Below are 12,661 nucleotides of genomic sequence, written 5' to 3' on the forward strand. Positions count from 1 at the left end.
ATGATAATAATATCTATTCAAAAGTCTTATTAGCTAAGGAGATTTTTTCCATGTGCTTTCAGGTGGAATACCAGTGTGAAGGCTTTCTGGAAAAGAATAAAGACACTGTTTTTGAAGAACAAATTAAAGTTCTGAAGTCAAGCAAGGTAACCATGTGTAGGCTTTCTCCCAACGAGATATAGTCATTAAAATATTAATTACTTAAACATTAGCTTTTTAACAATAATAATGATTTTTCTAACAAAATTAGCTTTACTGTCAGTTTTTAATTTATCAGATACATAACCTGACTTTTGTCAGTTCCTGCTTTAAATGCCCTACAAATGTTAACTCATCTAATTCTTATGATAAAGTGATAAGACCATTACTCCCATTTTACTGAAGAGGGAACGGAGGCACAGACTTCATAGCTAGTGAGTTTTCAAGCCAGATTAAAACACAGGTTGTTGAGCGAAGAGTCTGCACTTTTAACCACTATGCAATGTAGTCTTTCAGTTATGTATGAAATTATTTCCTCCATAGCAGTTCTAGATTCTCTTGTACCTTTGTGAGAGACTGTGAAAGAAAATGTGGGGGTTTTTTTTGTTTGTTGGTTTGGTTTTTTTTGCTGTTTAATTTGGAAGGAATGCATGAGAAACATGGCCTTAAGCACTCCATGCAGAGTGGAGATTGACCTCCAGATCATTGAGTACAGTTTCATGTGTGGTCCAGAGCACTTCAAAATCATTTTTCATAGACATAGATTCCAGAATCACTGTTTTCTAGTGGGAAATGAACAGTCCAGATTGCAAAGAACTCTGACAGCGATCTGAGATTGATTATGAGGTTGATGCCAACCTCCACCCTTTGACTCTCATCAGGAAAGGATGGGGAGGGGAGTATGGCTCACTTTCATCCTATAGGAGCAAACCAGGAAGCCCGTTATTTAGTTTAACAAAGTAAATAGTCAAATATTCAGAGAAAAACTAAAAATAGTCATGTGAATTCTTCTGGATTACCAACCAGCACTTACTGTTTTTCTGATTTATTCTAAGAAAATCCTTTGAACGTCAATGGAATATTATATGAACACTTTGACCCTTCTTTTTGGAATAAAAACTTAATTATTTTGATACTAGAAAGTTCATGTAAAGATCAAATTCCACTTTTAACCCTTAGAAAATAATGAGTCTACAGTCTAAGTCTGTAGGAAAAAATCAATTTTTTCACTTATCCTCATAAGTGTTGGGCACTAATGCTGTACAGCCTATAAGAATGATGTATCCTAGAAAATTCTCTCACAGTGCCAATCCCTGAGTAATATTCAGTTAAAGATTATAAATTATTTTGATTTATCAATAGTGATGAAAACCATAGAATTCTAGTGCTACTACTCTGCCTAAACAATTTAGCATAAACAGAACATTCACGGGTTCTCATTCCCCAGGCATCCATAATCAGTTGTCTTTATTCTGACTTAATTTGTCTGATCGGCGGGTGGATCCTGAATTTTCAGAATGTAGCTGTGTATACTGAGTAATCAGTTGGAGTGGCTGCCAGTCTATGCAGCATTTTTGCAGTCGGAGGGGGGGGGGTGGTGTGTGATTTACATAGTTTAAAGGCCTCTTCTGCTGCCAGTCAGCAAACCCAGTCTGAGGGTATGAACTTTGTATTTTAATTTTTCTGCATTGGATAGGAAGCAAGTGTAACATACTGTTGATTTTTCTCTTGGAAGTATTTATTTTAGAAGATCAACATTTGTGTTAATGTGTTTTCAACAGAATTATTTTTGTGGTAATACATACAGTGTAGGGTTCTGTTTGTGTGTGTGTGTGTATGTGTTTTGTCTTTTTATTTTTTTCCTTTAGTTTTGCAGCCTCTAGCCAAATTTATAACTTGAAAAGGAATTACAGTATAAAAAATTTAACAGAAGACACCTTAATTTATGTTTTTCCACCATAAAGAAATCTTCTGTTGCCACATCAAATATCAGGAAGCACATAAATGAATTGCAACTCGACTAAATACTACTAAATTACAACTCTACCAAATACCATTAAAATGAGTGGTAATCCCTACTTTCCATGTTGCTAGTTGATGAGGGAGGGGGCACAGTTCATCTTTGTGCCTTAGATCTCTCCTCTAACAAAGAGTCATGACAGTATCTGCTTTAAGGTGTTGTTACGAGGACTAAATAGGTTGATTTAAGCTCTTAGAACAGTGCTTTGTGTATAAAAAGCTCTTAGTGAATAACGTGGTTGTTACTGTTGCTGCTGAGATGATTTCCCACATCTTTAGGAAGCAGTTACTTGGATTCTCCTATTTTCTTTAACACTCCTTCCTAGACACATAAGGTCAGTCTTAAGCAATTCAGATCCCTGTTTTAGGAATAGACAAATCAAAGAAAGAAGATGGAATGTCCAGACGTTTCTACCCACTTACGTCTGTCTGTCTGTTTATCTGTCTCTCTTTAAATAAGTTGGCATCTTCCGTCAGTGGAGAATGGATAAATTCTTTAATAAATGTTTTAAGAAAATTGAGAATTTAGCAAGGTAAAGAGGTAAATGAGAGATAATCATAGGAGTTAGTTAATAACCATTTAATCAAATATTTAGATGCTATCATGTCATAAAGTGGTAAGAGCTATACAAAAAAAGTAAAACAGGGCACCAAGCTAGACAGTGAGTAAGCTTGGGCAGGGGTGAGCTGCTACACTGGCTGAGGTGGTCAGGAAAGGCCTCTCTGAGGATGTGACATTTGGGGTATCCCCTGGATGATGGGAGACAGCCATGTCAGTCGAAGAGCAAGTGAGAAGCACTGAGACTGCAGAAGCTGCTTGTGTCCAAGGTCCGTAAAGAAGGCCAGTGTGGCTGAAGTGTGGCAGGTGAGTAGGATGTTGGAAGATGGGTAGACAGGGGACACTTCTTGGAGGGAAGTGGGGTTAGCGGAATGGATTTTATTCCTGTTGTTGTAGAGAGTCTGGACAGCTTTCATGTGGGGAACATGCTGCTACGTGGAGATGTGTTGGGGGGTGTGGAGATGGGGCAGTAGTAATCTGGGGGAGAGGCGGTGGACTGAGGAACCGAGGTTGTAAAGCATTGGGGATGGCTCATGATTTGTAGTAGAGCTGACAGTTCTTGTTGATGGTTTGAGAATAGAGAGTGAGGAGAGGGGAGAAATTGAGGATGCCTTTGATGTTTTGGGTTTGAGATAATGGATGGATGATGGTGCCACTTACTGGGTGAAGATTTGTAAAAGATCAGCCTTCAGGAGAAAGAATCGAGACTTCTGTCTTAGACATGTTTTACCTGAGGTGGCAGTCAGATAGTCAAGCGGACATATCACATGGGAACTTGGAACTAAAAGTCAGCAGGTCAGGGGGAAAGTCAGAGTAGGTGACATAAATTTGGTAGTCTTTAGGGCTAGATGGTATTTAAAACAATGGTCCTGGATGAGATCTCTTAGAACAAGTAGGTAAAAAATATTAGAGAGTAAGGCATTCCAAATTCTAGAGGCTGGCCTGAGGAAGAACCAGGAAAGAAGTCTGAGAAAAATGGCCCGTGAGGAAGCAGGAGAACTGCCTAAAGAAGAAATTGTAGAGCAGTTTCTAATACAACAATGTAAAATGTACTTGTTGCGGGAGTGGGTATAGCTCAGCAGTAGGGCACTTGCTCAGCATGCATGAGGTCCTGTGTTCAAGCCACACCACTTCCATTAAAAATGAATTGAATCATTAATTAAAATGTAGTTTTTTAAAAATGAAAACTCAATGTAGAAAATTTTAAATTTATAATTTGTTTAAAGAGGAAGTCAGCCACACACACACACACACACACACAAACACACACGTCTATGTATTCTGAACTCTCAACACTGAGCAGTTTTCTGGTAAATACTGTAGATATTAAGTTAAATTGTAGCACCTTGTGGTGAATATGGTATTTCAGCCTGGCTTTAGTAACCATTTCACCCAGAAGAGACAAAAACAGTTTAGAAAGTCAGTGCTAATGTAGAGTTAGCAATTTATTTGAAAATGATAGAATGGTGTAGTTAAGATTCTAAAATATGTGGCCTGTTATTGAATAGCCTAACATTTTAACCCATGCAGAGTTTTCAAACCAAATCTATTAGGTACTCCAATTTTTCCCTTTATGTAATACAAGATAATGGTAAAACATTTTTTTCCTCATTATAGCCAGCCAAGCTATAATATTTACTTGGTAAAGCAAGGGATACATACATTTGTATATAGCAAGCAACCACTATCAGTATGTTATATATAACAATTTGTCATATACATCATGAATTATTTCTTAAATCACTCCTATAAGTGATATACACATTAATAGCAAATGAAACTGATTTTGTTTTTTTAATGAAACTACTCTCCTAAGAAAATTGTCTTTTCTGCAGATATTCTGAGATTATTAGACAAGTAATTGGTAATTGCAATTTTAATTTGACTTCTAAGAAGGATATATTTTGTTTATGTGGAATGTGGCCCTGTTGTAAAGATAATGTATTTATTATCAAGATGTTCCTGTTGATTTGTCTGAAGTCTCTTTTGTTCTGTAAAATTTCTTCCAACCATATTGACAAATACCATCCACCTATTTATTAACTACCAGATCTTTTAATAGTCTTTTATTTTGCTAACCTGGCAGAATACAAAATTGATTACAGAAATTATGCAGTCAAGTTATAAATTCCTTGAAAACAAATTCAGAGTATACAGGACAAGGACAGGGTTTATTTCTTTTTTTTCCTAAAATTTAACTTTTTTCTAAAGGTTACTAATTCATGATTATTTTAAAATCTTATAATATTGTAGAACTAGTTTACAACATGCTTCCTGCTGAGATTTCCAGTGGTATTTTTTTAGCTGGGACTTACCATTTGAATTAATAGGTAGACAAATGAAGCATGAGGATGAAACATTTTGTGGAACTGAGGTAATAAGACTTGCAATTAGTATTTTGCTCAATAAATAATTATAGTTTAAAATCAGTAAAATGTTTAGAGTGGCTATTTCCTGTGGATTAAGATTTCAAGTCTTAGTTGATTAGTTTTGATTTTGTTTCTCCCAAACATGGTTGTAGAATTATTGCATTTTTCCACCTATCTTTTGTAGCATTATGTCACCTTTCTCTCATGTTTTTGGCTCCTAACACAGTTATTGATTGTTTCTAAAATTTGACTCTGAAAGGTGTTACTTAAGGAAGGGAATCACTATGGATTGCAAATCATCATAATGTTTCTATGAAGGTTTATGTTTTGAGTTTGGGTTTAGAGTTTAAATTCCTTTCACTGTTTCTGACTCAGTTCAAGATGCTACCAGAATTGTTTCAAGACGACGAGAAGGCCATCAGTCCAACCTCAGCCACCTCTTCAGGGCGCACGCCCCTCACCCGCACTCCTATAAAGCCCACCAAAGGCAGACCAGGCCAGACAGCCAAAGAGCACAAGAAGACGGTGGGGCACCAGGTGAGCTCAGGGAGCCGCTGCCGTGGCGCTCCTTCCCCTCTAGCTCAGCTGAAGCCTTGGGTCTTCCTTTGTCAGCCTTCCCGGTGGGGTCCTCAGGTGAGGAGAGGCTAGAGCTTTGTGAGAACGTGGAACACCGTCCACTCATGCTTCTCCCCACCTAACTTAGACCCGTGACTCTGCTTAAGCCTTTCCCAAGGTTGTTTTCTCTACATCCTAATTCTTCTAGCACATATCCTCCCTTACAGACCACTGCCGCCTTTGTGGTGTTCTCTGGTTGTTTCCTCTCTGGTATGTACCACTCCTTCAGCGTGGGAACAGGGCCCTCTCCTAGCTTTGATGTCCTCTGCACCAGGTGGAGTGGGAAACATGCCACATGTGCGTAGAGCCCGAACAAGGGCTGGGGGCTTTGGACAGGAGGCTGAGCACTAGTCAGCTTGTTTTCCTGTGCTTGGGACCCTGTGCCCTGTGCAGATAGGGAGCAGGGCCTGACACAGGTCCCAGCCTCCATTCTGATCCCAGGGCCCTAACGGTCACCCCACCCTGGCTGTACTCTCCCATTCTCCCCCTCACTTCGTATACTCTTTTAAATCATCTGCTACTTTTTTTCAGTATCATATAGCACCACTCTCCCTGTACATGATTAAATGACCTTAATATCCTTAAATCAAGGTCATATTTTTGGTGAAAATTTTAAGTGCACAACAGAAGTCTACATTAAAAGGGCAGCGGGTAGTGGAAGAGTGAGCTCTCATGTAATGATGGGCTTTGGGTGATGATGACGTGTCAGAGTAGGTTCATCAAAAGTAACAAATGTCCCATTGTGGTGGGGAGTGTTGATAATGGGGGAGGCCATGCCTGTGTCAGGGTAGGGGGTATACGGGAAGCCTCTGTATCCTCTGTCCTGTTTTGCTCTGAACCTCAAACTACTCTAAGAAAATAAAGTCTGTTTTTAAGAGGGGGGTTGGGGTGGAGTGGGAGGAGCGTAAATGTACATTTAGCAGAGTGAGCATGTAAATGGTAGAGTTCAAGCAAATTGTAACTGAAATCCCTAACATTCTTGTGTAGAAGCAGCTCCTCTCTTGAGGGCTGGTCCAGTTCATAGGTGGCGAGGTCATCTGCACTAGTGTCGTTAGAAGAAAATTTTAAGTTATTTTACATCATCTTTGACAAAACTTCAGTGCCCCTTTCTGATCTTTTTCATGCAGTTCCGAAACTCCCTTCACCTGCTTATGGAGACCCTGAATGCCACAACCCCTCACTATGTGCGCTGTATTAAGCCTAATGACTTCAAGTTCCCGTTCACGTATGTGTTTCTCAACTGCTGGATTAAAAGTGTCCATTTCTCATAAGGATTTCCAAACCAACAGAAGGGGAAAAAAAAAAAAGAATACTTAGACAAATCTTCAAGTCTTGTAGAGGGAAGCTCCTAGTTAATAGAATTTTTTCAGTTTTTGTTCCCTTTTGAGAGTGTGAGAACAAATAAGCAGTTGGCCTTCTGACAATTTTAAAAGTTGAGGTCAACCACACATTTCTAGTTCTGTGTTCTGTTTTGAATTTACTTCATTTCAAGATCTTTTTTGTTAATTTGGGCTTCAGTTAAAACCAGAGCTGGGAGAGATAAGGTTGCTTTGGCAAAGACTCACAGTTATCCTTGCTGCCTTTTCAACTGTTGAAACCATCAGAGAATGTCTGCTTTTCTCAAACATCTCATCCTACATCAAATAGCATTCATTGAAGGAGGTTTTTCCCCAAAACGGAAATATTTCTCTAATTTTGAAAGTAACACATGCACGTTGTGAAAATAATTTTCAGAAAATATGAAATAGTATAACAGTAAAGGAAAATTGCATTATACCCAGAGAGATAATATGTATTAACTGGCGTAGGTCCTTCCTGATCAGTCCTTCCCCACTCTGAGTGTGTTTGTATGTGAGAGACATTAATAAAAGGAAAGGGATCATGCTGTAACTGCCATTTTGTAACTGCTTTTAATTTAATAAATTGTGAGTGTTTTCCATGTTAGTAATTACAAATCCACATCATCATTTTAATGGCTACCTTGTTATTACATTATGTAGATGTACCAACATTCATTTAAATCATTCCCTATTAATAGCCATTTGGGTTATTCCTTTGGCCATGATAAACACCTTTTGCCAAACATTTTTGTATATTTGCCTGATTATCTCCTTAGAATAATGTATTTCTAGAAATGGAATTTGTGGGTCCAAGATTAGGCACATTTACCAAAGGTTGTAGCAACTCCCACTCCACAGAATATGAGTACTCATTACCTACACCCTGCTTCTCTTGCCCGCTGGAGATTCTTCCCTAGACTGCAGGGCACTTCTGAAACACTGTTATACTCTTCTCATTGCCTCCTTTCTGGAGGATGTGAGAAGCAGGAAGAAGCTGTCACACCCTGAGCCACACTCTTGGACAGCCCTAAAGGCCATTACCTTCCATCAGCCAACCCCATCTCCCAACAGAACACTTGGGAAGACAGCGCAGCCGAAGCTTCGGATAGGTCACTCGGGGCTTAACTGGGGAGTAAGAGGAGTGATTTTCCTGTAAGAAGCAGGCCTTGCTGCTTCTCTTTTAGTGTCAGTTTAACACTGTGGTGGCATTTGTCTAGGGTGAAATACACATAAAGTGTAAGATATAATATAAAATATTTCCCATTGATGTGGACACTATTAATGCTTAGTATGTATACACTGAATTGAATAGCTTTTAAAACACCAATAACTTTTTTAAATAACCAAATGGGCCATATTTAATTTGTTCTTCTTGTTAGAGCATTCTCACGAGTTTGTGGTATTTATTTTTCTGCTAATGGTCTCCTCCCTACTCTCACATGGAGTTTTCCATTTAAATCTCCAACTTTTGAATGCTTTTTTTTTTCAAGCTTATCCACTTGGCTCTTAAAAAAAAATTCAGTCTCTGGACTGAGAAGAGTAGTTTGTGGCTATAGCCAGGCTTCTTCATGTATTAATGACTTCTACATTTGCATGTAGGTTTGATGAGAAGAGGGCAGTGCAGCAGCTGAGAGCATGCGGAGTCCTGGAAACCATCCGAATCAGCGCAGCAGGTTTCCCCTCTCGGTGGGTTCACCGTTTTCAAATATAAGGGTATATAATTGGGGATAGGGGAGTCCTACTTCTTTAAATAAGCTGACATGAGTTTCTTTTTATAGGTGGACTTACCAAGAATTTTTCAGCCGCTACCGTGTCCTAATGAAGCAAAAAGATGTGCTAAGTGACAGAAAGCAAACATGCAAAAATGTTTTAGAGAAATTGATACTGGTAAGAAACATTTCCACTTAGCTTTATCTCAACAAATATTGACCAAAGGCCTTGTGATTGTTATCTTTGAAAGTCCTAGGAACATCCAAATGCCACTAATGCACAGTATTTGAGGGCAGGAGGGTGGAGGGGCATGCTGTCTTGGAGGTCAAGGTAGGACTAGTGAGGATGATGGTCCAGTATCAGGAAACAGGATGGTGAGGCCTGGACCCAGATTTGAGACATGTTCTTTTCACAGGTTGATCATTATCAATAAAAATTTACTGAATACTTACTTATGAAAGACATCAGGCCAGATGCTGTGTGATTAAGAAAAAATAACCTTGTCCTCACATAACATAGTGTGTCTTAGAAATTAATGCATTTTAAAGATAAATATAATATACTTTAGTGTCTAAAAAAACTGAGTGAGTAAGACAAGAAATCAGAGGAAGGCAAAGTCATATCTGCTGTGGAAAAAGGAACAATTTCATGGAAGATGTGTATTTTGATTCAGGCCCTGAAGAGTGGGTAAGCTTATGTAAAGTTTTAGTAGAAAATTATAGAGTTTTCTTAGAAAACAGTACAGTGTTTGTTGTTGTTGTTGTTGTTGTTGTTTTGTTTTGTCTTTTCCCCAGTAAAAAGTTGGTCCATGGAACAGTAGGGAATTGGCCAGGAAATGTGGGCTGGTGTTTGGGGAGTCTTGCATGCCAAGCTAAGGCATTCTCAAACTTTAGAATGCATCAGAGTCATCTGGAGGGCTTGTTAAAATGCAGGTTGCTGGGCCCCACCCCCAGAACTTCTGATTCAGTAGATCTGGGATGGGCCCGGTAATTTGCATTTCTAACAAGTTCCCAGGTGATGCTGTTGCTGGTCTGAAGACTATACTTTGAGAACCACTGATGTAGGTCCTGGAAAATTTAAGATCCATGAAAAGTTTTTTTTTAAAGAGTATTTTAACTTATTTGACACTAAGTTGGATGGATTATCTCACTTTGAAGTAATTCATCATAATTACTAGCTGTTAACTAGATGTAATATCTCTTCCTTGGTAATAATACCCTTTTCTTCCCTTGAAAGAGCTTAGGCCACTTTCCTAGTAATGTGTAGAAGAATCTGGTATACTTTGAGTTTGGCCCAACTCCTTTCTAGGGAGCAGAGAGCAGAAAGTAGGGACAGTCCCCATTGCCAGCCTCCTCACCCAGACTGCTCCAGTCTGGGCTCGGGGCCACAAGGCAGAGGAGTGCAGGCTTGGTGTGGGGGGATTGGGGGCGCTGAGATGGGGCAGGGAGAGGGAAACAGAAAGAGAGAACCACTTTCTAGCTCTTCCAGCCAGCTTCCTTTGTAAACTTCATTGATTTAAACTGAAATAGTTTTAGATAATATGTGGAGATTTCTGATTTTCTGGCTTCATGTACAAGATAGGAAATATTTACTTACAGTGACAAGTTATTTTCTCTGTTTTCATTTAGAATTTCAGATCACAGTATTATTACAAATAAATTACACTCTTCTTTTGATATGAGGTGGTTAATAACATGCATGCTTCTAGATAAGATGGATCAGAATATAATAGACCAAAAATAGCATGCATATATATTTATCTGTGTTTACTGCTCAGCTTGGCTTATAATCAGAAATCAGTGAGCACTATAGTGATTATATTTTTGTAAAAGGAGTTTTGAAATTTGTAGAGGGATTTACTATTGTTAAAGCCAAGAGTTAGCTGTTGAGAAACTTAACTCTTAACATGAATATGGAAGATTTTTAATTTTTATTTTGTGTGCATTAATTACATCCTGCATTTTTCTTCATGCTGGTGTTTTTGTCCCTTCAGCTTTTTCATGGAATACACAGCCTGATGTAATCCTTACAGCCTGGGTCAGTCAGAGAGAGTGTCAGCATCTCCATTTCCTTGAGATATTTAAAATACAAACAAGCAAATAATAGCTGCCTATAACCCACAACCAAGTTTTTGGCCTCAGATAATAATTACAGGTAGAATAATTCTGGAAAATAACTCTTAAACTGCAGTTTTCCTTAAATCCCTTTTATTTGCTCAACTTGCATAGGATCAGAAAGCTGGCTCCGTTAGTTAATTGTGATGTAGCCCAAGTTTTAGCTAGTAGATTCTTCCCTTTACTGAGCCTGCTTATAGATTTTTTTTTTTTCTCTTCAAAATTTCGTTTATATAGTCATCATTTCTACCTCTGAGTATACAATTTCTTCCAAAACTAGGACAAGGACAAGTACCAGTTTGGGAAGACAAAGATCTTTTTCCGAGCGGGTCAAGTGGCCTATCTAGAAAAACTGAGGGCAGACAAGCTGCGGGCTGCCTGCATCCGAATCCAGAAGACGATCCGAGGGTGGCTGCTGCGGAGGAAGTACCTGCGCATGCGCAAGGCCGCCGTCACCGTGCAGAGATACGTGCGAGGCCACCAGGCCCGCTGGTAGGTCTCCTGGCGACACGTCCTCTTTGGCTCACAGGCTGCTGAGATTGGAGAGCTCGTCTGATTTTGTACAATTTAGGACGGTTTTGAGTGGCCGTCTTCTTAGTCACAAGGAGTTAATTCATAAGACAGTTAAATAGAATAAAATTTCACTCACCCTTATGAATGATTCAGATGCAAACTAGAAAAAAATTACAAATTACCGCCTATATTTTTATGTTTGTATGCGCTTGAAGAAATCATTTGTAAATTAAAATACTCATGAATATGACTAGTTAATAACTCCATTGAGGAGTTTCCAGGAGCAATTAGCTGAGAAGGCATAGAAGAGAATTACTCTTCAGTGTGATTATGTATTAGGAGAATTTTAATTTAGAAATATCAAAAGACATGAATTAATGACAAACATTAGGAATAAAGATAAAGAAAGGAAAAACACCGTACATTAGCAACGGAGAGGTCTAAGAAAGCTAATGATAAGTATGGGATGACTGTGTAAGCTGGTCTGCTATGTAAAGGGGGCATAGCCTGCGGTAATGAGCTCAAGCCCTCAAAAGAATAAACCTTTATGAGCTTCACTTTCTTTATTGTAAAATCGGGTAATATGGGGCATCCTACTTTTCAGGGTAAGGGAAGGCTCAAATGAGGTAATGAATGCACAGATATTTGGGGACTGTTAAATAACTGTACAAATTAAAGAAATATAAATGTTGATTTAACATGTATGTTATTAGAATAATGCAATGGAGGTACTACTTATTATGCTGAAGATTGGTGCTTTAAGTCGCTACAAAATGTGTTTCTGGGTTTTTCTGATTACTGACAATGCACGACTCTTTTTTTCTGGTCAGCTATGCTAAGTTCCTGCGCAGAACCAAGGCAGCAACCACCATTCAGAAGTACTGGCGCATGTTTGCAGTCCGCAGGAGATACAAGATCCAGCGGGCAGCAACGATCGTTCTTCAGTCTTATTTGCGAGGCTACTTGGCCAGAAATAGGTATCGCAAGGTGAGACGTTATTTTTGACTTTGTATATTCATCCCATTAATGTTAATCAATGTACATGTCTGTACAAAGTACCACAGGGGCTCCTATGAATGTAGGACTTGATGGAGACAACCAAAAACTGAAATATATTTTTAACTATTAAATATGACTATTAAAGATGACCATATGTTTATTAACAAGACATGGAAAAAAGAAAATTTGCCTTTTCCTTCCCCCTGTCTATGTAATTTGGGGGAAAAAAGTGAGTATTAGTTTCCTATGACTGCTGTGATAAATTACCACCAACTTGGTAGCTTAAAACAACAGAAGTTTATTTTCTTAAAGTTCTAGAGGCCAAAATCGGTATCTCTGGGCCAAAATCAAGGTGTCAGCAAGGCTGCACTCCCTCCAGAAGCTCTAGGGGAGAATCCATTCCTTGCCTCTTCTAGTTCGCGTGGCCATATCACTCCAGTCTCT

General features: G+C 38.8%; 1 protein-coding gene across 4 annotated transcripts in view; it reads left to right on the top strand.

Moving 5' to 3' along the window:
* The window catches only part of MYO5A (myosin VA), a 173,804-nt gene that overhangs the window by 94,911 nt on the left and 66,232 nt on the right, over positions 1–12,661 (top strand). For all 4 annotated transcript variants that reach the window (XM_031453033.2, XM_031453036.2, XM_031453037.2 and 1 more), the window contains exons 14-20: positions 63–146; positions 5,302–5,463; positions 6,669–6,766; positions 8,481–8,567; positions 8,660–8,768; positions 10,986–11,197; positions 12,049–12,205. In XM_031453033.2, coding sequence (XP_031308893.1) covers positions 63–146; positions 5,302–5,463; positions 6,669–6,766; positions 8,481–8,567; positions 8,660–8,768; positions 10,986–11,197; positions 12,049–12,205 — 909 coding nt within the window. The remainder of the gene's footprint in view (positions 1–62; positions 147–5,301; positions 5,464–6,668; positions 6,767–8,480; positions 8,568–8,659; positions 8,769–10,985; positions 11,198–12,048; positions 12,206–12,661) is intronic.

This window comes from Camelus dromedarius, chromosome 5 (genome assembly GCF_036321535.1).
Source record: "Camelus dromedarius isolate mCamDro1 chromosome 5, mCamDro1.pat, whole genome shotgun sequence".
Classification (NCBI taxonomy): Eukaryota; Metazoa; Chordata; class Mammalia; order Artiodactyla; family Camelidae; genus Camelus; species Camelus dromedarius.